Here is a 26598-nt window from a genome sequence, read left to right as displayed (position 1 = left end):
CGTGGTAATAATATAACCCTACTGTCAGCTGGACCGTAGCATATAACTATGAGCATAAAATATGCATTATTTACACTTTCCTTCTATGATTCTTAAAATAGAAGTTTTGCAAGAACTTTAGTCTTACCAAAATGTAAAAGTAACGATCTCTTTGTACAGTGTGTCTTTATGTTAAAGCTAGTGGTTTGGGGAGGATTTTCAGTTTTTGTTTGTTTGTTTTTTGGTCTCACGCACACAATTATAGCTACATGATACTAAGAAGTTTTAAGGCCAAAGATGCGCAAAGCTGCATTTTCTAGTTCCCTTATTTACCTAGCTGACTTTGAAGAACATTATCTCCTTGGCATCACTTCCCATTCTTCATAGGGAATCTTTATTTTAAGAGAGGGAGGGAAATAAAATGGTTTTTTTTTTTTTGTTTAAAGCTACCTGTAGTTTAAAAACACGGTGTTTGGAACAATAAATAAATTTCACATTTCCCATTCATCCATTCAGTTGCTGCTTGTTGAGCAATCGTGTTGGCTCTGAATAAGACCTGTAACATCACAGTATCGGGTCCCCAACCTTTACAGGATTCTTCCAATCTGTAATATGAGGTCCTTGGACCCAGTTCAGCAAAGCAGTTAAGTACAGTAGATACTTGATTTCAAGAGGACTTAAGTATGCGCTTAAAGCTGAGAACTGCTTTCCAAGCGCAAGGAATGTGTCTTTGACCTTGCCGCCTCTAACATAGACATGTATATTTAAAAAACAAAACAAAAAACACCCCAATGTGCCTAACTGTATGGCTTTCCCCTGGGGTAAAACCGAGATGTTAGACACACAGTGAAGGCACTCAGTTACTCTGTGATGAGCATGATAAAAGCACATATGCAGAGTAGAAGTAAGTTGAGCCGGATTTGCTGAGTAGGAGCCTTTATGGAGCTCTCTTGCAACTCATGATTTCTTGGCATATATAAGCAGACTCTCGATATTATGTAAAAGGGCAGGGGTGCAAGCTGGCAAATGGATGGGTTGTCCACTAGAACAATTGTGAATCAAAATGGTTCTGAAATGTATCGGAAAGACTGAGGCCAGTTCCGTAAGGCTTTTTGTAACACTCAGCAGCTGGGGCCTGTTTCAACCTGGAAACAAAGCTGTGTGTTTCGAAGCAACAGTATGCTTCAGAGGCGGTCCCTTGGGCAGTGTTGGTCAGATATCAGCACCCTGCTTCACCCTGGCATGCAGCAGGGAGTCCCTGGGCCCGCCAGACTCTTCACTGGCAGGCTCCTGGTGGCGAGTAAGTTCCCGGAATGCTCAAATCCGTCCTTCGTGTTCAGATTCTCCGCCCCCGGTCAGGCTAAGCAGCACTTGCCTGGGAGAGTTGTTCCGGGGGGGGGGGGGGGGGGAGCTGCTCACACACCACTGGACTCTGCACCTTTGCTTTATTTCTTCCCCCCCCTCCCAAAGTCATTGCCCCTCAAGCAGCCTAAGGCAGCATGCTGTGGTTGGCTGAGCCTCATGGTGTGTTTGGGCCAAGGTTTCCTAGCCAGGGCTAGAACCTAGGGCTCCGGGACCCTTGTCGAATACCCTGTCTTTGAATTAAGGAGGCTACTTTAATTGTTCATGTCTTGGGGTCGCACTGGTGAGGATTAAGTTAAAGGGACACCATCCACTTGAGCCTATTTCTAAAGGAAGGTTAAAGTCACTTGTTACCACTTCACCTGCCCACGTGACTGCAGCCTCGCCATCCAGTTCCTCTCTTTTAAAATGTTTTCTCTACTGCTGCTGTGTTAAGACTCTCAAAAAACAAGAGCGGCTGCTTGCACCGGCCCATGAACCAAGCCAACAAATCGAAATGGCAGAAGCAAAATAATTCTCTTAGCTTAGCTCCCGTGGGGGAGCCTCAGCAGAAGGGGTGGGGCTGAGGGAGACTCCCCACTGCCCATGTGCAATCCTGGTGTGTGTTAATGCTAACGACGTGGTGCCCCCTCCCGTGGCAGGGCTGTGTACAGCAGCTTAACTTGGCTACTGCCCCCAAGCGAATGACGCTCCTCCTTTTGCTCAGGCTTTAGATCCACTGGTCCCTGGGTCAAACCCTGCCCGTGACCCAAGCCAAGGCAACACTTTGGTGGTGGCAACGCTTAGAAGTGCTCGGTGGTGTCCAGCCACGAGGGTGAGCAGCGCTCTGTGTTGGTGTGAGTGACACTGGGCTCTGCTCACAGCGAGAATGACTGTGGAAGTGAAGGGCAGCAATCCAGATCAATGCCTCGGGACTTCCAGGGTGGCGGCTATATAAGAAGGTGGCTTTTGCTTCATGCGTCCTTCCCTGCTGCAAACGCTCGCTAACCTGTTTGTAATGTATAAACCAGACTCGCGCCCCCTCTCCCATTGCTTTGGGGTTGAATTCACAGCTGCCTTTTCATCTGCACAATATTGCTCGGCACGCAGTGTGCCTAAGCACGTTCCCACTGGCTGTATACACGCCTGAGTTTCTGGGAGCTTGCTACGCAGAGGAGTCAGCCCCCGAGGCCAATGCCCCCTCATCTTTCCCATGCTACGGGGCGGAATACATGTATGTGCACCAAGGCATGTGTGAATGTGCACCACCACTAGAAACACACATCTAGCTGTGGGTGCTCTGCTGATCAGCTGGGGGCACTGGACTCCTGCATGGCTGCCCAGGGAACATTGCCCTAGGCCCAATTATGCACAGGCAGGAGCAGAGTGTAACCACCCTGATCTATAATACTGAGGTGCAACCTACAGAGGAGACAGGCCCTGCATGTTTTGATCCGTGTGACTAGGCGGGACAGATCAAAGGAATATTGCATGCTGGGAGATGTAGTCTCCACACTTGTTTATCCCTCCTTTTACCCAACGCCAGGACCCCTGCACTGCTTAGGTGACTGGTGAGTTCTCTGGGCCTTCAGCGAACCCTGCTGGCTTGTGTGAAGTTGCTGGCGTCCTAACATAATTGAGATGCTGAGCTGTAAAGCAGAGTTTGAACTGGCATCTCCCCAGGCTCCTTTGTGGATAAATCTTTGGGATGTGCACAGAACAGTGGGGCTTTTAAAGAGAAAGGTCAAAATCCAGCCCCGGCATTGCCGCTGAAGTAGAAATGTCTTCGGAGTGCCTGCAGCTCCATCCGTCGGCAGGCTGACATGCTTTTAAAGAAGAAACGCTAAAGGGGCCATTCAAATATACCAGTAATATCAGCCTGGTTTGCGAGGTAAAACCAGTAAAAACGGAGGGAGCTGTCTGCATGCAAGCGAGAATTTGACCCACGGGCTTCTCTTTGCGCTTGTATTAAGGCTTTCACTGTGGCTAACCCCGTTTTTAAGACACTATCCTGCGTGCACACATCTGAGGTGTTGAATTTTGCATCTCGTGTCACATATTAGACATTCGATCCAAGGTGCTTTTTCTAGCTGAGACTGATGCAAGATCCATTCGTCTTTCCTGCCTGTGAAGCTTATTTATTTCAACAGGGTGTGTGGACTGGCAGAAACGTTCCAACACCAACTGGATCCGGAGAGGAGATTGGGAGACTGTCTCCCGCAATGAAGCCAGCTCTTGCTTAGCCTGATTTCTGAGTTCTCTTCTCTGCAGTGTGGCGGCGCTTTCTGATGCCACAAAATGCTGCCAAAAGTGGGGCTAGGAAGCCAAATTTCACTCAGCCCAGCTCTAACTTTGGCACCGACTTGAGGTTCCCAGGTCCATGGGGCCCTGCTGCATTTCTTTGCGTGTAGCACAGGGTGCATAGCTATTGTGTATTGCAGCGGTCCAGTATGGTCTGCCAAAGGGTCTTGCTCTGTTGCCTTCTAATCCTGCACGTGCTCAGCAGTAAAACACACGTCCTTACAGCAAATGAGCAGCTCTTAGCTGAAGAGAGATGCGATTACTGCCCACCGGGGGGCAGGTGCGCTCAGAGCATCTGGAATTGCTCTGAGCTGCAGGTGTGACTTTATGCCCCTCCCCAAAAGAGCAGGTGATGCTCTGGAGTGGGAGCTATGGGGGCCTTCCCTGTTCTGCTGCATGGCACAGACTTTCGCAGGTTCTCAGCAGCGTCAGGGACGTCTCCACCCAGCACTAGCCCTGGCCTTGCACAATGAGTTTGAATCCTTCCTTTACCATCCTGCGTTCTCGTCAGAGCTGCATCCCCAAGCCTGCCTGTGCACCGGCCAGCCGAGGCGGCAGGTTCCTATTTGACCGCTCTTAGGTGCCTTTTTAGCATCAGCGAGGAACTTCGGGACCGAATTTGTCACTGGCTGGCTGGAATGACTAGAGTCCTGCTGCCGACGCAGATCCCGCAGAGGAGCCCTCCTGGGCACCTCCCTCACCACGTAGGCTTGGGAATTGTATTTGATGGGTAAAGACCGTGCAGGTACCCCCTGCTCAGCCTGTTTGTGGACACAACATCAGCCCGGAATGAAATAACTCTGCTTCCATTGGCGGAGGGAAGACACTACGGGGTCTGAAAAACGCTGAATTTTAAAGGCTTGAGAAGGCAACGTCTACCTGCGGTGGTTAACGAAAGCCAGCAGAAGTGCAGCCTTAAGACTGTCCCTGCCAAACACAGGACCTCGGCATCGGTCAGTGGAATTCACCCTGCAGGCCAGGAAGGTGCACATGGGACAGAGGGAATATTAAGGCGCAGGAGGGGTTGCTGGGGAAAGCATTTTCCAAAGGGATTCCAGGGAGATTTTGCAAATGATTTGGGATGAGGGCAGCAGCTGCTCTTCCTTTTTCCTCCTGTGGCTAACGGGCACTTCTAGAACGCTTCTCTGCACATAGCAAAGGGGGAGCACGCGCACGACGTCTTTCAGAATGGACCCCGACCACGCTGCTCCGTGCTCTCCCCACTGGAGGACGCTGCTCCCCCTGAGGTGATGGCAGCGGAACCCCCTGGGGATCTGACATGCAGGTGAGCCATGACGGGGAAAGAACCAAGAGGAGGCAGAGGCTGGAAACGTACTGGAAGGGCCAATCCTGCACTGGCAGCAGGCGACGTGCATGGTGGCCGATCGAGGAACTGAGGGAAAACGTGTTACAGCAGATCGCTAGCCCCTTGCCTCTCACCCTCCCGTCCCGCATAGCGCCCTCTGCCATGGCAGATCCGCTACGAAACTAACTCCGCTTCTGGAATAGCTCGGGAGGCGACAGCCGCTTCTATTCTGTACTCAGGGTTCAGCCCAGTGGGAGCAAAGCGTGGGGGGGGGGGGGTTTGACTACTCTGCCCTTCCCATAGTGCTAGATCCCAGCTAGATGGAAGGGGTCCCAGCATGGAAAAGGCTGAGGGGCCCTACAAGAGGCCTTCTGTCCCTTTCCTTCTATGACTGGCAGCAGCTGAACTTTCTTGTGTCCTCTGGCCATTACTTAACTCCCAGCACCCTCCCTCTAGAGAAGAAGAAAAAAATCTCGTCTGGAATAGGTTCGGATTTACCAAGGTTTAGCAGGCCAGAGCAAACTCCAGTCCTGTCCAGGCACCTCTGTGTCTCCGTGCTCCGCATGACGGCACTTGTGGCTCTAATCATCCTGGGGTTTTTGTTTTGCTTTTTTTTTTTTTTTTAAGATTTTAATGTGGCTTATAAATGCGTGTCCTCTTCCTCCAGATCCTCTTTCGTGAGGTTGTCCATGGGGACAATCCAGCTGTCTCCCAGCTCCCCGTTCAGGTTCACCTTCTTCTCCTGCATCTCGGAGGGGGTCTCCATCACCTCCAGGGTGGGGTTGTCATGGTAACCGTTCTCCATGGTCTGGAGCTCTTCCGTCAGTCGTTGCTGGAAGGGGACAAGGAAATGACAACAGCAATCTGTGGTGAGCACTACGGCAGCGGTTTTCAAACTTATTTTCTCGTGACCTAGTTGAAGAAAATTGTTGATGCCCACGACCCAACGTGATTTGGCTGTTCCCTCCCTCTGGGGCATCTGGCATTGGCCCCTGTGGGCAGACAGGACACTGGGCTAGATGGACCTTTGGTCTGACCCAGCCTGGCCGTTCTTATGAGGGCAGAGCTAGTGCTCAGGGCAGGGGCAGTGCCCAGAGCCCTGTGTGCTTTTACACCACCACCACCTAGGAGCTGTGCCTGCTGCCGGCTGCTTCTGGGGCGCAGCGCAGTCTTAGCACCCCCACTGCTCATCTGATCCCCCTGCACAAGGAACCCCAGTGCCTGACTTGCCACCACCCAGCCCTGGGTCATGACCTGTCGTTTGAGAACCCTGCCCTAGAGCGTGGTGGATCTGCGGATAAATATGCACCATTTCCCAGCAGTCAACCTTATCCTCAGAGCATCTAGCCACACTGCACAGCCGTCTCGTAACCAGGCAGCTCGACTAGCTGGGGCGCAACAAACAAAAGGAAGTTTTTCTTCATGCAGCGCACAGGCAACCTGTGGAACTCCTTGCCAGAGGATGTTGTGAAGACCAGGGCTTTAACAGGATTCAGAAAGGATCTAGATACATTCATGGCAGTTAGGTCCGCCAATGGCTGAGCCAGGTTAGGTAGAAATGGTGTCCCTAGCCTGTGTTTGTCAGAGGCTGGGAATGAGGGACAGGAGAGGGATCACGTGATGGCTAGCAGATCTGTTTGCTCTCTCTGGGCTGGATGGACCTTTGGTCTGACCCAATATGGCCGTGCTAGTGTTCTTACCCAGTCCCCATGATGATGGCAGTGTGAGTGGGCCAAGTGTGAGCGAGCGGCGCTGCAGCCCCATGAGCTGGATTGAAACTCTGTCCACACGCATTTGGGCCAGTCGGAGGGGCAGGGCCAAACCCAAGGGGAGCAGAGAGCCCGAGCCAAATCCAGCCAGCCCCCCCGCATCCCCCCCGTGAGGTGAGGGTTAGGCAGGACACAACCCCACTGGGGGTGCACAGCAGGTGCAAAACTACCCTCAGGTTATTACTGGCCATGGCAGGCCCTAAATATTTGCAAATGGGTCCTGAGCCCCCGAAGGTTGAGAATCACTCGAGTTTTAAGGCCAGAAGGGAGCCTCAGCCTATCTGATCTGTATAGCCCAGGCCTCCACACCAAGCCCAACAACCAGCATCACACTGCAATACCCCAGCCCTCTGGTGCCTACAGGGCTGTGCCCTGTGGCCAGAGGTCAGGAGGGATAGAGATAAGCCACGGGCAGAGAATTGCCACCACTACCTTCTCCCATCTGCTCCCCTCAGCCCACGTCTGTTTGAAACTCCACCCTGCATCTGAGCAGCCTCCAGGGCTCCAAAGCGGGGCCCTGGTCTGTTCCGGTCCAAACACAGCTTCCCCTTCACCCTACTGTTAATCTCCAATCTAGTGTGGGGTCTGGTCCGTTTCCTCAGGGCTTGACACGCAGGCTGAGGAGGGAGGGCCTCCATCTCCAGGCAGGCTGCTGCCGCTTCCTGTTGGGTGGGTGACTGCAGCTTTCCTCTCCCCTTTGAATATTTATGATCTATTAAGTAAGCTTGGAAGGAAATTTGGGGCTGGGGTGACAACTGGCTCTGGGCTAGCAAGGACCTGCCGATGGGACGGGGCGGCCATGTGGGCCTGTGCCCATTTGTGTGCTGCTGTTGTACAGCGAAGGCCTCAAATGTGTTTGCAGGGGAAGGATCATGCACTTGTCTCTTGCTTTAGAAGTTCTGGCCTCATCTGCCCCCGGAAGACACCTGTGGTGACGGGAGAGGAAGAGGCTGAGCAGCACGCGAAGGTTTTGCTCTGAGGTAGCTGCGCTGATGGAAAGCCCCCGAGGCAGGCTGCGCCCTGAGCTTACGGGCAGTGGTTTGGAAGAGGAGGGGCAGCTGCAGCAGCCGGAGCTGTTGCTCACACTGGTGAAGTTGTGCTGTGTTGAAAACATCCTCCCCAGGGAGGATTTCTAAGTCAGGGTGTTCTAAAACCTTTGCTCTTGTCCCTGGTGGGAGCATGTGTCTGTGGCTGTGAGAGAGCGAGAGCAACCTGACACTTCAGCAACCTGATCCCGCAGCTGCTCAGGAGAAATTCAAATTACCCCCCCTTCCCCAGCCCACTAGCAAAGCACCCACAGGGAGGTTCTGTTTCATTTGGTGGTGCACATTGTACATGCCTCAGTGTACAGGGAATATTTATTCCCCACATAGATGGAAATGATTTAGAGGGCGCTTTAGATATGAGTGTGCTGAACTGTGGTTGGATTCCCAGCGGCTGGGTATCTATGCAGCAGTGAAAGAAGATACCAGGAACTAGAGATGTAAAATTCTGTTCATTTACCCGTTAAACATCACTGGCTGGGTGGTACTGGAGTGGCCCCTGCCTGCCTCATGCCTGGGCCTACTGCAGATAGAGGGTAGAGGGGAAGCTGCTCCTTCCCCCCCATTGGTTAACAAGACCTGGTAAGCATCACCTGTTACGCATGATCTCAACCGGTTAACCTTTCACATCCCTACCTGGAACCTACATGTAACATTTCTGCCTGGAAATGTATTTAAACCTTTGACAATAGCCAACACTGAGCATTGGGAACTTATAGTGGGGCTAGTGTCACTCCCTGCTCCTCTTCTCCTCCCCCCCCCCCCCCAGCAAGTTGCCAAGTTGTTGTTTCATGTGAACCCCTCACAGAGCAAGAAGGGTGAGAGAAAAATTTAAACTCTAGCTCTGTCCACCTAGCACACCATGGCCCTAGCTAGTATATCAACACAAATAACTGTCAAATCAGCCCTTAAAAAAAAAAAAAAAAAAGTTAATTTCAAGTTGACGGTGTCCCTTTAACAGCCCTGAGTGACTAAAAGTAAAATAGACCTGAGACCAACCTGTCTTTTCATGCCTGATCACAGAAGTGGGGCGGTGCTGTGTGTAGGAAGTTGGTATTACAGCTGTTCCGTGATCTCCAGGACTCTTCAGCTCGCACCATTCATCAGTCCAGGGGTCGCTAAGGCCTGGTCTACGCTACACAATTAGGTCAATGCAAGCCTGCTTGTGTCCACCTTGCGGTATGCTTCAAATTGGTTTTGAAACTGAGGCTACGTCTACACTCCCAACACGGCAACGCAACCTTTGTAGCACATCAGTGTACATCCTCACTACAGTGATGGGAAGGCCCCTCCCCATTGTAAATCGTCCCCTCTCCCGAGGGGGTAGTTAGGTTGATGGAAGAATTCTTCTGTCAACCTATGGCACTCAACCCTGTGGATTTTTTTGCACCTCACTTTTCAGGATGGCCCAGCCCTGAGAGATCACCTGCTATAGACATTCCAAAGCCAGCTGTACACAGGATTCTAATTCTCTGACAGCCTGAGGGCATTTTGGGGTTTAACTCATGAAGGCCTCCTGTGGCTTTGACCTGTTGCAGGCTTCTGGCATATGACATTGTCAAATTCCTCCACCTTCGCCTCCAACCTTCTATGAGTAGCAGCTGGAGCTGTGTCTAAGCTTCAGGATCAGTGAGCTTGGGGGTCTTTTTGCTCTTTAGACTGATGCTACCTGTTGCCTTTATCTAGCCCTGCCTCTGCACAGGCAGCACAAAGGGATTTCCCTAGCAGTGCTAAACTAACGGGTTCGATTGCTGCCGCCGCAAAACCTCCCAGCTCTTTGCTCTGAAGTGTGTAGCACCTGCGCCCTCCTGTGGATATCAGCTCTCTGTGCAAATCCCCTCTGCCCTCCATGCAGCCCAGCAGACCTAGCCAGGGGCTAGCAGGAGTAAATCAGTGCAGATCTTAGGCCGATATTCAGATCCGAAGGGAGCCTTTAGCCTGCTAATCCTGGGGAAAGTCAAAGGGACCTGCACAAGATGTGTGTACGCTACCCTGCCAACTTAGCCCCTTGCAAACTCTACAGCTCTGCTCACAGTAGCCTGACCTGTCAGCGTCCCTGGGGCCCTGAAGGGCTTTATTGCAGGAGTTCCGTGCCTGGCTTTGACCCATCGTTACGTTCTGAGATGCCAGATGGTTTGAATGCCGGCTCAGGGCAGGCAGCCAAGCTGCCGGTCCTTTTGAAAACACAGCCCTTTGGGCTAAGTGCGTAATGGCCAGCCCTGTGCTCGTTCTCCAAGTTTGGGGGCAGACCTGAGGACAAAACTTGCTGGCACCTTAGAAATGTTGGGTGTGAGGGAAATGTCATCCCACCTTCTCCGTATCCTCTCTCGGCCAGAGAGGAGGATTAAGTCTGGCACAGGAAAGGTTAAGAAATGGTGGGTGCAAGGACAGATTGTTCCGTAACTTGATTTCACGGGAGGGGGGGAGAGAGGGATGTCTGTGTTCCAGCTGGTTGAAAAATGCCAATTGTTTTTCACAGGAAACTTTAAAACTCCGCATAGCTTTCTTTCAAAAAAGTAAGTGGTGGGGGAGGGAGTTCCCCTTCAAAAAAAAAATGCCAGGAGAAATTTTTTTTCAGGGGAGGGGAGGAACCCTCCCCAATTCAAAATATATAAAAAAACCTGATTTTGATAACCACATTTTTATCCAAAAAAGTGCATTTTTGCTTTTCTCTCAGGCAGCTGGTGTTTCGCTGCCAATAGAGTGACTCTCCAAACGCATCTTCTGTGCTCAGCGAAAAGCGGTTTGATGGAAACTAGGTTTCCGGGGGAGGGAAGGGGGGAACAATTCTCACCAGCTCTTGCCTGTCTGATAGAACGGGGAGGGGACTGCTCCATATCAGTCCTCCTACCCCAGCCACACTCACAGGGCCGATCTTCCACCCCCGGCACAACCCCAAGGAATTCGGGACAGCTGGCAGTGTCTGATCTGAGGACCACCCCTTTGGTTGTGGCAGTGGTACATGGCCGTTACCCTGCCATGCTGCTCCCCCCCCAGCCTTTAACCAAAATGTAGAGGGTGGGGGGGCATGTAACGAGAGGCCCGGACGGGTGCATGGAGGATGGGCGCTGCTTACCTGATCCTTCCTATGGGCGATCCGCTGGTGGCAGCAGCCGTAGATGGCCGCGATGAGCAGCAGGGTGCAGGCCATGCACACGATGGTGATGACTAAGGGCATGCTGAGCCGGTCCTCATTATCCTCCTCCAGGCGCATGTGGGCGTAGGTGACATTGCTGATGCCAACCTGCCAAAGGAAGGGTGGGTGAAGGGAAGGGCCAAGGGGCTGATCCAGCACCATACGGGCGCCTTTTGCTTGGCGTGGGGCCTGCGCTGACCGGCCCCCTGTCCCTCCCTATGCCCCGCGGTGGTTTTATGACGCAGCCAGTGGCCCCGCTCCTGCCTCCTCCCTACAGCTGGGGCTCCAGGCAGCGTGCACAGTAGGACAGAGGGGTGTCCAAGAACAAGCACAGGGGGAATAAGCAGCCATCCCCCTGTTCCGATTCCCCCACTGCTCTGGGCAGCTGGGCGCCGGCCCGCTTAGTCATAAGCTAGAGCCCTTTGGAAACAGAGAGGTGGACTGGGCCTAGGGTTACCAGATGCTTTCAAAAAAACACCGAATGCACTTGATCTCAGAGCGGGGTGGGGGAGGGGCGGCCAGGAGAAAAGTGGGGCTGGTTGGGGGAGATGGGGAGGGGAGAACTGGCCGGCGGGCAGCGGGGCTGGTGGGGGAGGGGAATGAGGGGGGGAAGTGGCTGGCGGGCAGCGGGGCTGGCTCGGGTGCACATGATTCACGGGGCGCTGCCTGTCCCGCATACGGTCCCAGCGGGGTCCACAGGTGGGTCCAGCCCCGAGGATTTCATCCTGCCCTCACGCTCTCTACCGCGTACTGCCTGGCTGATAAGACACGCTGGCGCAGTACGCCACGACGAACGGATACTCCTCCCAATAATAAAACATACCTAGTTAGAAAATCCTGCATATTTCTACGTCTGGTATTTTCTCAATCTGTTTCCCAGACAGAAAGCGCAAATACCGGATTGTCCGGTTCAAAACCGGACACCTGGCAAACCTCCCGGGGGCAGTGGGGCTCTCCATTACCCTCCATCCTAGAGCTGCTCCCGGAGGACTAGGCCCTGAGCAGCCTTTGCTCAAAGCCGCCCCCCAAGAACAGGAAATGGGGCTGGTCGGGGGAGGAGAGACGAACCTTCTGCAACTCTTCCTTTTTGGTCGCCAGCAGTTCAAACAGCTCCTTGGGCACAGTGTGGGCTGGGGGGAGAAAGGAGCCAGAGGTGAAGGGCAGCCCCTGCCTGCCTGCCCCACGTGGGCCTCAGGCCCCTCAGCGCTACAGCTCAGCCTCTTCCTCACACACGAGGAAGCGGGGCCGGGCGGTGACTGAACGGCGCCTCCCCCGTCCCTGCGCGACCCACTGGACCGGTGTCGCTCAGCCATTCCTGAGGCCTCTGCCACGCCCCCCCACTACAATTCGTGGGCAGTGGGACGCTGCCTAATCGCCTTTCTGCGTGGCGGGCTTGGTAGACGTGAGCTCAAGGTGGCCACGTGGCTGGCTCTGCTTTGCCTCTCCCCTGTGTGCTGCACCAGATGGGTTCAAAGGAACATCTGCTCTGGCCCATTTTGGTGCCAGAGCTTCTCGGGCTAGCTGCATCCCGGCGTGTGGCGCTCCGCCACCACCGCTGCAGGGTGTTATAGCAACAGCCCGCGAAGAAGGAGCAAGCCTGCAGCTTTGTTTGTGCAGCCGGTTCGGGCCCTACGGCCCGTGGACACAGCCCTGTCCCGTAAGTAGCCAATGTTTCAACCTAAGCAGGCCTGGGGGGAAGAAATGGCTTCTTCCAAGCAGCATGCACCCAAATCTCCCAGCAGGTGGGGCGGCTGGTGAGGTAACAGTGCAGCGAAGGGGAGGAGGAAGGTAGCTATGGGAGATGCTACGGCAGTTTTCCACTCTCTCTCCCTCATGAGCTCCCTGGCTGGGGCTGGTCCCGGCAGCTCTCGCTGGCCCCAGGCCTTGCTCTCAGCGCTCCACCTCCTCGGTGGTCAGAGCAAGAGCTTCCCGCAGGGGGACCAGCTATGGAATAACCTGCCCCATGGGGAAATCGCTTCCTGGCAGTGAGCATTTGGCTTCTGCCCTGGAGCAAGCGCCCTCGGGCTTGTCCTGCTGCTCTGAACAGGGGCTGTCAGTTCCTGGCCCCCAGGAGATGCGAGGGAAGCTCACGCCCAGGCCCTGGTCCGCTGGGGGCAGGGTCACCACAGAAACATGTGCAGCCAGGACCGAAACCTGCCCCTTCCTGCCATCCACCTGGCACCTGACCTGAGCTGGATTTGAACCAGGGTCCTTGACGTGAGAGCGCATGGCTCTGCTTCTCTGCTGAGCAGGGCCCTAAGCAATATGGGGGGAGGGGCATGCTGGGCCCAGAAGGGGCAGTGCCTTGGATGAAAAGGGCAGGGGGGGGAACCAGCCCTCCTCCCTACCCACACCATGCCAGGTTGGCCTCTGCTGGCCATTTAAAGTGCCCGGATCCCTGGCCCCTTTGAAATCACCAGGCCCCAGGGGGCGACTGTCACCCCCTGTCGGCAGCCCTGCTTCCGAACCTCCAGCGGGTGCGGCCTGCGCGCCGTTTCCTTGGTGCTACGTTCCAGGGAGTTGTGACCCTAGTGGAAGCTGACCCGGCTCTCCTGAGCCACCCAGCAACAGTCTGTCGCCCCTGGGAACACGCAGCCCCAAAGCAGCCAAAGTCCCCGGTCAGGCGAATTACACAGCTCCAGGATGCCCACCGGGCTTCTCCTCTGCTTCCTGAGGATGACGACAGGGGCACCTGGACTCTTCCTCTCGCACATCCCCCTCCTGCTCCAGTGGTGGAGTCGTGGCTGGGCGGGGGGCCAAAAGGGCTCTGTCTACACGTCTTCTTGTGTGAGTAATATGCAAATGAGGCTAAACGTGGAATCTCGCTGAGCTTCATTTGCATCCCGAATGAGCCGCCATTTTTGTCAGAAGAGGCTCTTGCACAAGGAGGAGCGTCTACACTGCCCCTTCTTGCGCAAGAGGGTTTTTCTTACGCAAGAAGGGGCAGTGTAGACGCTCCTCCTTGTGCAAGAGCCTCTTCTGAAAAAAATGGTGGCTCATTAGGCATGCAAATGAGGCTCGGTGATATTCCATGTTTGGCCTCATTTGCATATTACTCACGCACGAAGCCGTGAGTGTAGACACAGCCAAACAGGGACTGGTGGTTGAGCTGTGGCCTGGGGCAGGGGCTGGAGCCAGGGGTGGAATGGAACTGGCAGTAGAGCGGGCCTCATTGGCACCCCTTCCCCGTCTCCCGATGGGGGCTAGCCCAGCCCGGCCGTGCCCCCCAGCATTCCTCCGTACTCCCTGGGGGCAGACACACCCTGGCAGTTTCGGCACCACTGGCTTAAAGGGTCTTTATCAGTGCTACTCCCCTGCCCCTCCCTGCACAGTCACTGTGTGGAGAGCGGCACTCACTTTGCATGGACACGTCGAGCACAGCGATCTGGTGGGAGGGGGCCGGGGCAGTAGCCACGCGCACGACGCAGCTGTCTCGGCTCCGGTTGAATGTGGCCTTCGCAGCTGTGCAGAGGATGGTGTGCAGGGTCTCGTTGATGGGGCTGGCCTGCAGGGATGGAAAGCACACGTCAGCCAAGCCAGTATCTATGCCAGCGGCCAATCCAACCCTGCACTGCGATGAACTAGCCAGGGGCGGGGGCAGGTGTGTACATCTCAGCAACACCCCCGCATGAATTGGCCAAGTTGTGGATGGCCTCAAGAGACAGTGACCAACCCTCTTGGCCCAGCCGTGGTACTGCCAGGCCCGGAGTGGAGGTGTTGCTATGGCGACAATGGTGGTGGTGGAGCGGCATTATAAGGGACCTGAGTGAGACGGATTAAATCCAGCCAGGCCTCCTTTTCAGAGTCCCTGCAAGTCTTCAGGCCTTCAAGCATTTCTCCACCCAAGCCTTGCTGGCTTTGGCCTCGCAACACCCCTGTGAGGCAGGACAGAGCCAGTATTCCCAATGCACGGATGGGAATGAGGCCCAGCGAGGTTGTGACTTGTCCACTGTCACAGGGGATGTTTGTGGCCCACCAAGACATGAACCCAGGTTTCCCAAGCCCTTGCTGCTAAGCCTGCTGCCACTGTATTGAAAAAATACGGTCGGTGGCTTGCACTGAAGATGCTAGAATGGCAGCAAACGTTTCCTGGTTGGGGAGCGGGGTTGCTGCCTAGAGGGTGCGTATGACAGAGCTACCCCTTGGCAACGAACACCCTGTTCTTGGCAACCCGACAAACTCACTACACCAAACCCGTCTCCCCAGGTATTTACGCGTAGGGGCGTGTCCTGGCTCTGGAGTCAGACTCACGCCGCGATGGACGTAGATGAATGACTGCGGTGTTGCTATTGCACGCAGGCGGGACGGCCAGGGTGTGAAAGTTAGTCCCGGGGGTGGGGGGCGGGAATGTATTTGGGCAAATGGCAGCTGCCACCCCTCTCCGCTCAGCCAGCCAGTGCAGCTTCAGGGGGGCTATGTGACCCCTGTGCCACCCCAAACCCAGCAGTGCCCCCTCCCAAAAACGTACTTGAGCTGAAAAGGCCCTTTCTAGCAGGCCTGGGCTGGGATTAACTCCTTCAACGCTGGGGAGGAGTCTGACCCGCTCCCCCTCCTTCCCCTAAAGAAACCTCTTGGGGAGCAGGGTTGTTCTTACAAACTGGCACCTGGTTCCGGCACCGCCAGCCAGCTCAGCAAGCGCCTGACCTGCAGAGTGAGGACCTGGGGGGGGGGGAGGGGGAACCTCCTTTGGGAGCTAGGAAAGGGTGTGGCCCCATGTTTGCGTGTGCATGATGTTGTGTTCCATGGACACCACTGGCTTCCCCTGCGTTGCTGCTAGCCGCTGCTTGGTTCGGTCCTAACGACACGGTTTCATGACCCGGGCTGGGTGGTTGGGGGGGGGGGGCGGGGAATTAGGGTGGCATGGGGGGGTCCCACCAGCCCTTTGGGCAGCAGGGATGTCTGCAGAGGCCAGCTTGAGGGGCTGCTGGTGCCAGGGGCCCCCTGCACACACATGGGAGGCAAGGCGACCGGGAGGCCTCCCAAGAAACATCTGTGTTGCCTCTTTTTCCAGAGCCAAGGGCTAACCTGAGCAAGGGACCTGGGGCAATCCTCCCTACTGCAGGCCCCATCCCTGCTCCATTCCTCCCACAAGCCCTGCCCCTGCATCCTCCCCCGAGCAACGCGGCCTGGAGCATTGCAAGGGGCTCGGCGCGGCGGCAACCTCCCCCGGCCCACTCACTGCAGCAACGGGCACTGGAGCGGTGTCATGATTATGAGGGTAGGCCAGCAGCCTGGGGAATAAGGGGTTAACTACACCTAGCCAGGTGGAGTGACCAGTAGCAATGTAGGTGGAACTTTCAAACTGGGACAAAGGAATTTGGGTTTTTTCCCTTTCTCCCTTTTGTCTCTCTGGGTGTCCTCTGCAGCTACAGAGAGGGACAAGCATGTCTCTCTCTCCAAGGCAGCATTCTTCATTTTCTGTAAGTTGGGTAAGGTTTAGGGAGTTTCGTTAGGCTTTATTGTTTTAAGGGTAGGGTATGGGATCTGAGATCTGGCACTGCTTAAGAGATGTTTGGCTTTTCTTTTTAACTAAGTTCTAGCCCATGGTGTAACTCCTGCATGAGTCTATTTTGTTACCTTTCCCTCTGATCCTTATGCCTGCAACAGGAATATTGTTGTAATAATAAAAGTTTTCTCTTTTCTTTTTATTAACCTGGCAGTGGTTACTTGTGTGTCCTGATTTTTATAATAGGGGTGAGATTTTTCCAAATGATCTTTCCCCTAAGCTCGTTATTAATATTTGGGTGCTGGCAGCGGAAGTTTTATTCCCAAAATCTAGGTTTTTAAGATTTTGGGGGAAGTTTTATACCAAAGCCTGGTAGATAAGACTTTGGGGTACACTTGCTGGCCCCCCACTTCTGCATTTATCATGCCAGAGTGGGGAAGGAGCCATGCCAAGCAGCTCAGCAACCTGCACCTGCCACCCGCCTGGCCCGCTGCGGCCTGTGCCTCTGTGGCAGCGGGACGTGGCGCACACTGGAATCCTGCAGGTCCTGTCCATAGGCCAGCTGGTGCGGGGCCCCCAAAAGTGCAGCCTCTCTGAACCCTCCGATGGACTGGCTGGCTCTGCAGATGCCACCTCCAGCTTCTACAGCGCTGCAATGGTTCACCCTGGCTGTCTCCCTCTCCACAGAGAGATGGGGCCTGCCTGAGGGCTGCCAGGCTCCAAAGCACCAGCTTGTGGAGCAGCGATGCTACCTCAGCCAGGGACTGTTCTCCCCTGCGCCAGACCCCGACCCCCCCCCCCCGACTGCACCTGCGGGGTGCGCCGGGAAAAGGCTCCACGAGCAGCCGTCCTGGCTGTGGGCTCCAGCGTCTTCCCCCCCCCCACTCTCCCCGGCCAGGAAGCGTCGCGGAGTCGTTTCTTTAGCACAAGCCAACGCCGCTTGGCTGCGTGCTTCGCCGGGGCAGCCTTATCTGAGGGACGCAGCTTCTGGCATTACAGGAATAGCAACTCCCCGGGGGAGGGCGGGAAGCAGGAGGAGGCAGATCGCAGGGCCGGCGGGAGAGGCTTTTATGGCTAAGGCTGAAGCAGGCCGGGGATAGGATGCGCTGGGGTGTGGGCAGGGCAGTGTAAACAGGGCCCTGTGAGCGAGCAGGCCAGAAGGACGAAGTCCCGGAGGCGAGCAGTGTCCGTTCAGCACCCAACAGGAATTTGTGAGCAAAGGGCTGGCCTTGTGACACTTTGCGTAAATGCTGTATGGCTAACCGGTGCACGGCCGTGCCAGGCCAGAGACACCCCCCACCACCACCACCACCATTCCTGACTGGGGGAGGAGGGAGCCTGCCCTGTATCCCATACTATAACTCACAGCGCCATCAGTCCCTGCCCTTGGACTCCTCAGCAGGCGCCTCCATGAGCCTGTGCGCAGTGTGGAACCCAGGTGGGTAGATTCTGGGGCGTGGCGCCAGGTGAAAAGGGGTGCACAGGCCCTACCAGAAAGGTGCCTGGCACAGATGGGGAATGGACCCCGGAGGAGAGCAGGGGTGGATGCCCGGGAGCTGCCAGAATGGCACTGAGCCGGGGGAGCAGAGCCCTGGGAAGAAGGGGGTGCATGGAGCGCCCAGAATGATGCTGGCTGGGGAACAGAGCACACCACCACGGGTCTGGCAGCGGCTGTGCTGCGACTGCAGCTCAGGTCACTCAGCCCCCTCAGGCTGCTCCCGCTGGCTGTCTCCAGCCGCTGTCTGACCGGAGGTGCTCACGGCAGCGCTCTGGGGTAGGAACCCTCCAGACAGGATCCGGCCAGCCTCTTGCGGTGCTCCCGCCACCACACAGCCTCCTAGGGCTGACGCAGAAGGGGCGGAGCTCCTGGGATGCTGGGGACTGCCATAGAGGGGCCAGGGCGGTGGGGCTGGGGGAGACCAGGGCTGTCTGATACGCCCCAGGGCTAGCAGCTACCCACAGCACAGCAGCTTTATTCCTGTCCCCTGCCTGTCCCCCTCTTGGCTAAATACTCGGGAAGCGGCTCAGGGGGCGGCCGTGGCGGTGACAGGATGCACGTGCTCAGGGGAAGGAACAATCCCCAGCCGCCGGCGCGAGGGAGTTTGCCTCCTTGTGCATTGTTCCTCCCCAGCAGGGACAGGTCCTTGGCCGCGGCTCCAGGAGACCTGCGCCTGCCCTTTCGCTTTCCACTGGGAAAGTCAGGCCCTGGCAGGCTCTTCAATCACACACAGCGAGTCCCTCTAGGGCGCTCACCTTCCTCCGACCCACAGCCTGCGGGGGCGAAGGGGGGGGCTGGCCCCGAGCTCCAGCATTCACCGCACGTGCCGCTTGAGGCCCAGGCCTGCTAAGGGCTCGGCAGTGCTACGCTTGCCCAGGCGGGTTCTGTGCTTGGTCACGCTACCAGGGCCTCAGGCACAGCGCGCACAGAACGGCCGGGCTCCTTCCCTCACAGCGGAAAGACGAGGCCCAGGCGGCGAGTGGACCCAGCGCGCTTGCGGGATCCTGGCCTTGGCTAACGACATGCACCACATGGTGCGGATCGTCCGTTTCTTTTGCTCTTTAAAAATCCTCCCCCCCCCGCCGAGCATCTGCCCCTTTGGACTATTATGCTAGTGGTGTGTGTGTGTGGGCAGGAAGTGGGGAGTTAGCACTGGCTGCCTTTCCCCCTCGCTCAGCTGGCATGGGAGTTCTTATCCTCCCCTTCCCCAGGACATGGTGCTCCAGGCTTTGGGAGTTTGGTTACAAGTCCCTGTCTGGCTGCAGTTTTCTAGCGACACCTGTTAGGCACCTTCCCGCTCCTGGAAAGTCAGTGAGAAGGAGGCAGCTCCTTGCTGCGGGTGCTGTGCGTAATCTTCTCCCTCTAGTGGCTCCGGGCCTCAGCTCTCCCTGCAGGGCTCATAGCACTGCACGAGCTTCCTGTCACGCTGAAAGCCCACGAGGCGCTCAGCTCGGGGGCTCCGTGAGGAGCCGGAGGTCGAGCGCGGGGCAGTGACGTGCCGGTATCCGTCGCTCTGAGCCATTTCAGCAGAGTGCAATGACGTCGCTGCAACCAGATGGGCCTGCTCCATTCCTGGGGGACCCTGCCCTGTGCTTACTGGCTCTGTGTGGGAAGGTATCTTTTCCATCCCTCCTGTCCACGAGCCAGCATGTTCAGTTGAACGTGCTCAGGAAATTGCTGCAGCCCAACTACACCAGGGAGGCTGGCTGTGTAATGTCCACAGGCAGCACCGAACCTGGGACCACTGGAGCGCAGTGCACGAGCCCCTACCTCAGCTGGCTCTCCGCTCAGGCTGTAGAGGAAACTCATCCTCTCGCTCTGTAAGTGGCCAAAGTGCCACCGCCAGGCACAGAGCACCCTGCCCAGCAGGTGGACCCCAGATGTCCCAAAGGACTCTGGTGAGGAAGACGCCGAGGCTGCGGGACAGACGGCCGAGAGGACGCCAGCGTGGGGAACAGCGGGCGGACAGGCAGAGCGTGAGACACCAGGCTCAGCGCACGCCGGCAGGATGGAGCCAGGCCAGGGCGGGAGACATTCCCCCATCCAGTTTGAGACGTCCCCCTCGGGGGCTTGGGCCTGAGAGGGAGCCACAGGCCTCAGCAGCTCCACTGCTCCTCGCCTCCCTCCCATGAGCAACCAGGGCAGGACGGTGCTTCTGTTCCCCGCAGCACCCGCCCGGGAAAGGAGAGAGAGGAAGTGTCCTTGGCACCCCCCAGCCTGGAAGAGGGAGAGGGGGCCCCAGAGGGGGAGAAGAGCCCCAGGAGAAGCAGAGTTGAGGCTGGAGGGGGATGAACTAAGGAGGTGGGGCTGGGGTGGGGTGAGCTGATGGGTCAGGGCCCGGGGCAGACTTGCTGAGGAGCTGTAGGACAGAGGGAGGCAGAACTGAGGGTGGTTAGGGGGCAGAAGTACGGGGGGAGGAGGCAGAACTAAGGTGGGTTAGGGGGCAGAACTGCGGGGGGTCAGGAGGCAGAACTAAGGTGGGTTAGGGGGCAGAACTGATGGGGGTTGAGGGGGAAGAACTGATGGGGATTAGGGGGAAGAACTGCAAAGGGTCAGGAGGCAGAACTAAGGGGGGTTAAGGGGAAGAACTGCGGGGGGTTAGGAGGCAGAACTAAGGTGGGTTAGGGGGCAGAACTGATGGGGGTTAGGAGGAAGAACTTAAAGGGTTGGGGGCAGACTAAGGGGGGTTAAGGGTCAGAACTGCGGGGGTCAGGAGGCAGAACTAAGGGGGTTAGGGGGCAGAACTGATGGGGTTAGGGGGAAGAACTGCAAAGGGTCAGGAGGCAGAACTAAGGGGGGTTAGGAGGCAGAACTAAGTGGGGTTAGGGGGAAGAACTGCGGGGGGTCAGGAGGCAGAATTAACAGGGGTTGGGGGCAGACTGGATGGAGGTTAGGGGGCAGAACTGATGGGGGATGGGGCAGACTGGATGGAGGTTAGGGGGCAGAACTGATGGGGGATGGGGCAGACTGGATGGAGGTTAGGGGGCAGAACTGATGGGGTGCAGTAGGATGGGCAGAACCAATGTGGGGACTGGGTAGGACAGGATTGACTTGGAGGTTAGAGGCAGAATTAATTGCAGAGGAGGGGTGGAGAGAGGTTGGGGTGAGACCTCCTGAAGTGGGGTGTAAATTCCCTTCCCCAACACATCTGGGAGAATGTGCGGCACCAATTATCTCGCAGGCACATGCGGGGGCTGGGCAGGGGGGCGTGCAAACATTTTAGAAAAGACTCACTTCAGGCTTTCGAAAAAAATCTTCTGATACCGGGGGCCGGCTTCCAGATCTCTTGGGGGTCTTGGGTCTGCCTCACGCCGTGTGATCTCCCGCGGTTGCCAGGACGGCAGCACCGTCCCCTCCCCGCTCCCAAGACCTGTCGAGAAGGCGCGGAATGCCGCGGGAATCGTGGGCCGCTGGCGAATGCCGCCGCACTTCCTGGGTCCGCCTGAGACGCTAGAACCAGTGTGACTTAGTGTGAGTGGTGGGCGCCGGCCTGGCTGAATCCTGGGAAGAGGGGTGGGGGTTCCCCGTCGCAACTGGAAGGCCTGGCCCCCCTCAAGCGAAGCGGTGGAGCCACACACTCCAGAACCGAGCGGAAAACGGAGGGCAAAGGATGAGAAATGGGGGAGGGGGGGCAGCTCACGGGTCAAACTGAGGGACCCAGAATTGGGGGGAGGGGGGAAGAGGAGGGGCGTCTTGCACACGTCAACTACGGCTCCTGCAAGCCGACGCCGTCCCATCACAGGCACGTGACCTCCTCGGCCTGCTTTGATGTTTGGCTATGCTGGCCAATGCCAGGCGACTGAGAAGGAATCTTCAGGACGCTGTAGGACCACGGATGGGTCAGCCCAGCAGAGCAAAGGCCTCTGGTGTCCATCAGTCACTCTGCTCCGGGGTGCCCTGGAGTGGATGCCTGGCAAGCGTTTGGTCCTGCCTCCACGGCCCATGCTGTCATTGCTGCCTCGCCAGTGAGTGCCAGCGGCTATGGCTGCCTCGCCACTAGAAACCCGCCGGCTCAGTGCCTACAGGCCCCCATAGCGCTAACAGACAACTCTCAGCCACTCCGGACCTGGGCGGGGAGAGGGGTGTCTGCTGCCCTTGTAGGCAAACATCTCTGTTCCCCTTTCCCCGTCTCCTGAACCTGCCTGCCCCCTCCCCACACTTTCCATCGGCTCCGATGCCTCCCCGCCCTTCGGAGTATTTCACATTCCTTGGCTGGAGTTGACAGGGCCTGACGGGCTGATGTAATCTGGTTCCCACACTAGTGGGAATCTAAAACTAACATCCCCAAATGAGGTAACAGCACTTGAATCAACAAACCGCCCTGCGCAGATGGACAGGGAGCGAGAACAGAGATTTCCCCCTCCGCCACTCCCCAGCACGGCGAAGCCACGCCGCTCAGCGCTTAGCATGGCCGACGTGGGAAAATCCGGGCCCCAAGGCATAGCAAGCATTCGCCTGGCCCCGTCAGAACCCTGCTTTCCCATGTCAGCCGCTGTGGGGGGGGGGGGAGCTGCCAGGTGGCGACATTGCCCAGATATCCAGGAAGCAAAGGCCTGTCCTCCTGGCCCTAATTCTTTCCTTTTCTGGCGGCGAGGGAAACATGTTGTCACCGATCTTTTAAACAACACATCACATCAATGAGACGAACGGGATGGTGCTTCTGAGAGGCCGGGCAAAAGCTACCCTGCCTCAGGAAATCAGCCCCCACCGTAGGGAGAATCTGCTGAGCATGGGGCGTCCCCTTTAAACATCCTTCTTGCCTTCAGGCGGCCGAGCGGCAGAGCGTGAGGAGCGCCCGACAGACTGATCCTGGTGATTAGGAGAGTGGCATTGGACTGGCTGTCAGCAGATTTGGGGTCTACTCCTGAGACTCCTAAAGCCTTTTATCAACTTTAATTGTGCCTCATGATGATAGGAAAAGGTGAAAGTGATGCTCACTTTACTTGCTCCTGAAATGCAGCCAGCTCTGGGGTGGTGGGCAGCAGCAGCTCCTGCATGGAACACTTCAACACGACAGCAAAGAACCTGTAGAATCTTCTGTCCAGCTGGAGCGACCGTCTCCTCTAAATCTCTCGTGCAGCCACCCGAGGTGGAATTTAAGGGGGACCCCCTCCAGAGTGGAGACCGTCACCAAAACCACTGTCTCGTAAACAGTCACAGACGGGTGGGACCCCATTTCATCAGCAAGACAGCCCCTGCTGCAGCCCAGCCCCTAACGGCATGGTGGGGCAATGGTTAGGGCTCACGTAAAGGCACGAACTGAATCAACAGGTCTCCTGCCCAAGTGCTGACCCATGCCAAGCAGCGTGGCGCTGGGAGACGCTGCTGCTGCCCACCACCCCAGAGCTGGCTGCATTTCAGGAGCAAGAATCACAGCGCAGCGCAGTACTGTGTTGTGAGGCTTAATTAGCGTTCCTTTCTCGGCCATTTTGAGCTCCGTAGCTGGAAAATGCAGCCGAAATGCAGATACCACTCAGGGCTGTCTTGGCTTCTCCCCAGCCCAGAAAAGCACACTAGGCCCTGTTCTACGCTAGGGCTTTCCTTGGAAATAACCCCCCATAGGTCGAATTATTAAGCGGCGCATCCACGCTACCAAGGCTGTTATTTCAAAATAACAGGCAGCTTATTTTGGAATGTGTACTCCTGCTTTCCTTGGGGAACAATGCTAATGGTGAAATAGTTATTGCGAAATAGTGGGAGTGTGGGCGCTCCGGTGCCGCTATTTCCAAACAACTGTTCTCCAGAGTCATTCAAATTCATTCCTCCCCAGTGCCTCCTGGGACTCTTACGTCGAGGTAGCGTGTCCACATTAAGGGAGCCTGCCTCGGACTCATTTTGAACCTCAGGTTCTCCCCCGGTAGCGAGGACACACTATTTCGATTTTGTTATTTCGGGGGTTATTAAATCGATGTTAGCTATTTCGAAATAGTTTCCTAGTGTAGACGTGCCCTAGAAGGCCTCAAATACTGTCAGGACAGCCTCAGTATCAGCGTGCTGGGATGTGGCAATGCCAGGTGTGTCATGAAACGGCGAGCCAATGGGCCGAGTCCTAGAGAAGGACTAGAAAGGTCTCTCCCCTGTGACATTGGGCTATGCAGGAGATAGGCCTTAGTTCTTGGGGCGTTCGTTCCATAGTCCCAAACTGGCCCCAGAAGAAACTATCACAAAACTCATCACCTTCTACTCCAAAGTGCAAGGGGCACCTCTCTGCCCAGCCTCTTCTAATATCCTCACAGCGTGGCCATGTACATTACAACCCTACCAAAACAAGCCACTCTCTGCACACATCTCTCTCCCCCCGGGGACCCCAGAGCAGCGAGAACGAACCCCAAATAACAGCTACTCATCTCGCTGCTTAGTGCATGACTGGCAGATCCTACGGCGAAGCCACAGGTCACAGACGAGAGCATGTCACTTGAAAGAGAACGGCGCAAACACCGTCGCCACCAGACAGACAGGGAGGCTAGCGCCAGAGAAGGGGAACTGGGACTCTTAGGTTCTCAGCTCACTGCTGGCCTCTATCTGCAGAGTGCTTTGGGCATCTCTGAGCTCCGCCCACGTGGAGCAATGTGCGTCCCTGTGCTATACAGTAATTCCTCATTTAACACTATAGATGCTTTTCTGAAAATGTTTGTGCTAAGCGAAAACATGCTATGTGGGATCAATTTTCCCATTCAAAATAATGGAAAAGGTGGGGGTTGCCTTTCAGGTGGTGGAGGCAAAGTCAATTGTTTGTTGGTGCAGGGTTGTCAGCATTCGATATCTAGCCACACAAGATAACTAGCCACACAAGTCGCCACGGCTTCTTAAAACACAAAGATAAATACATGAGTGAGCAGAGGCGTGCTTGTGACCATGTGTGTTCATCCGCTCATGCGTATTACCACTGTTTTCACCAACTTTTATACCGCCGCACGAAGTCGTCCTCCACTTGATTATTTTTGTGCTATTTCGAGGACGGTTGTGTTATGCGAAAAATGTTCCCTAAAAAAAAATCGTGCTATTGCAAAAACATGTTAAGCGGGCACGTGTTAAACGAGTAATTACTGAACACACGCAAGGTCGGAGGCAAGCCAAGCAGAGTCAGCACAGACTAGCAGTGTGCAGCCTCCCGCTGCGACGGATACAACCACACAGACCCTGAGCTGGGCTGCGGCCTGTCATGCAGAGTTGAATCAATCATGGAACAAAACAGCCCCCTTTTTCTGCTTTCCCTTGTGTTACCAAGTGCATGAGACTGTCACGGTTTGGCTAGAGACTTGTTTGCCAGACTGGCCGGGGGCAGGGAGAGGGGGAGCAGACGCTGCAGGGTCTCAATTATCTGCGTAGCTTGGGAGACATAAAAAAAAATCGTTCCAGTTTTCAGACTTCCTATCATGGGGTATGTCTACACTACCCTCCTAGTTCGAACTAGAGGGTAATGTAGGCATACCGCACTTGCATTTCCCGGGCTTCATTTGCATAAGCGGGGAGCCGCCATTTTTAAAATCCCGCTGGTTCAAACCCCGTGCAGCGCGGCTACACGGGGCTCGAACTAGGTAGTTCGGACTAGGATTCCTATTCCGAACTACCGGTACACCTCGTGGAACGAGCCCCGTGTAGCCGCGCTGCACGGGGTTCGAACCAGCGGGGTTTTAAAAATGGCGGCGCCCCGCTTATGCAAATGAAGCCCGGGAAATTCAAATCCCGGGCTTCATTTGCAAGTGCGGTATGCCTACATTACCCCCTAGTTCGAACTAGCGGGGTAGTGTAGACATACCCATGGGGAGTTAAAGGAAGGTGAGGAGGGGGCCTTCCAATGCTGATGGGATGCACCATCTAAACCTTGCTGCAGCTGTTTAAATATTTAATTAGTACATCGTGTTAACAGCATTTCAGGCCATTATGATGTCCCTAAGAAATGGGAGCTGCAGACTTCCTGACTAGCCTGCCAGAAGATGCGATAGTGCAGCTCCCATCAAGACACCGGAGATGTGACCGGTGGAGGCTAAGCCATGATGCTCACAGGCTGATTACCCGACTTGGAAAATGCGTTGTGGGGTGAGAGGGGGGGGAGACTTAATCAGCCTCATTTCAGCACAAAGGGGCATTTCTCCGCTTTGTTTTTCAACATTTAAACAAACCCCGTGACTGACTTTGAGGAGTGGCTCTGTAATGAGCCCTGGCTGTGCAGAGACGGACGTCTCCCTCGTGAGAGGACCGAGCACAACGCCTTCGGCACTGAGCACACGTCCCCGTTGCTAAACCCCGTTAGCAGGTCACAATCACACACACTAAGCCGGCGTAATACACGTTCTCTGCACACACATTACTGGGAGAGCACATTCCATGTCAGGTGTGATTTTGTAACAGCCGCTACAAGTCTACAGACAGACACTACAGGTGGACAGCAGCACCCAGAGCACAAACCCTGCTACTTAGGTTAGAGCAGTGGTCACCAACCAGGAGATCAGGATCTACTGGCAGATCTGGGAGCCTTTGACAGGTGATCCCGACAGGCTTGGCTGGGAGGCTGTCAAGTGCCAGCATTTCATCTGCCCCACCCACACTGCCCTGCTGCTCTTGCCGCCCCCCTACCCCCTTGCTTGCTATTCAGGGCACAGGAAGAAGAGGAAGGGAGTGCTGGTCTCAGGGTCCTCCTCCCTACCCTCCTCCATCTCCACAGAGCAGGGGGAGCAAGGATGGAGGGAGTTTACTGGCTGCTTTGGGGAGTGGTGCAAGACCAGGATAGGAGTGAGCCTGCCTTAGCCCCCTGCTCCACCACCCAGAAGCCAGCAGT

The 26598-nt window shown here is 55.9% G+C and overlaps 1 protein-coding gene across 2 annotated transcripts in view; it reads right to left on the bottom strand.

Moving 5' to 3' along the window:
* Positions 1 to 212: 212 nt before the first annotated feature.
* Positions 213 to 26598, bottom strand: part of PODXL (podocalyxin like) — an 89258-nt gene continuing 62872 nt past the window's right edge. The window contains exons 5-9 of one of the 2 annotated variants that reach the window (XM_006120348.3): positions 14233 to 14380; positions 11944 to 12005; positions 10816 to 10983; positions 8739 to 8874; positions 213 to 5759 (exon numbers count right to left, since the gene is read on the bottom strand). In XM_006120348.3, coding sequence (XP_006120410.3) covers positions 5713 to 5759; positions 8739 to 8874; positions 10816 to 10983; positions 11944 to 12005; positions 14233 to 14380 — 561 coding nt within the window. In that variant the 3' untranslated portion in view covers positions 213 to 5712. The remainder of the gene's footprint in view (positions 5760 to 8738; positions 8875 to 10815; positions 10984 to 11943; positions 12006 to 14232; positions 14381 to 26598) is intronic. The other variant, XM_006120347.3, reaches the window with a different exon arrangement.

Source organism: Pelodiscus sinensis, chromosome 1, assembly GCF_052426305.1.
Source record: "Pelodiscus sinensis isolate ZL-2025 chromosome 1, ASM5242630v1, whole genome shotgun sequence".
Taxonomy (NCBI): Eukaryota; Metazoa; Chordata; order Testudines; family Trionychidae; genus Pelodiscus; species Pelodiscus sinensis.
Note: the sequence above shows the minus strand (reverse complement) of the source record. Positions and strands in the feature narration are given on the sequence as shown.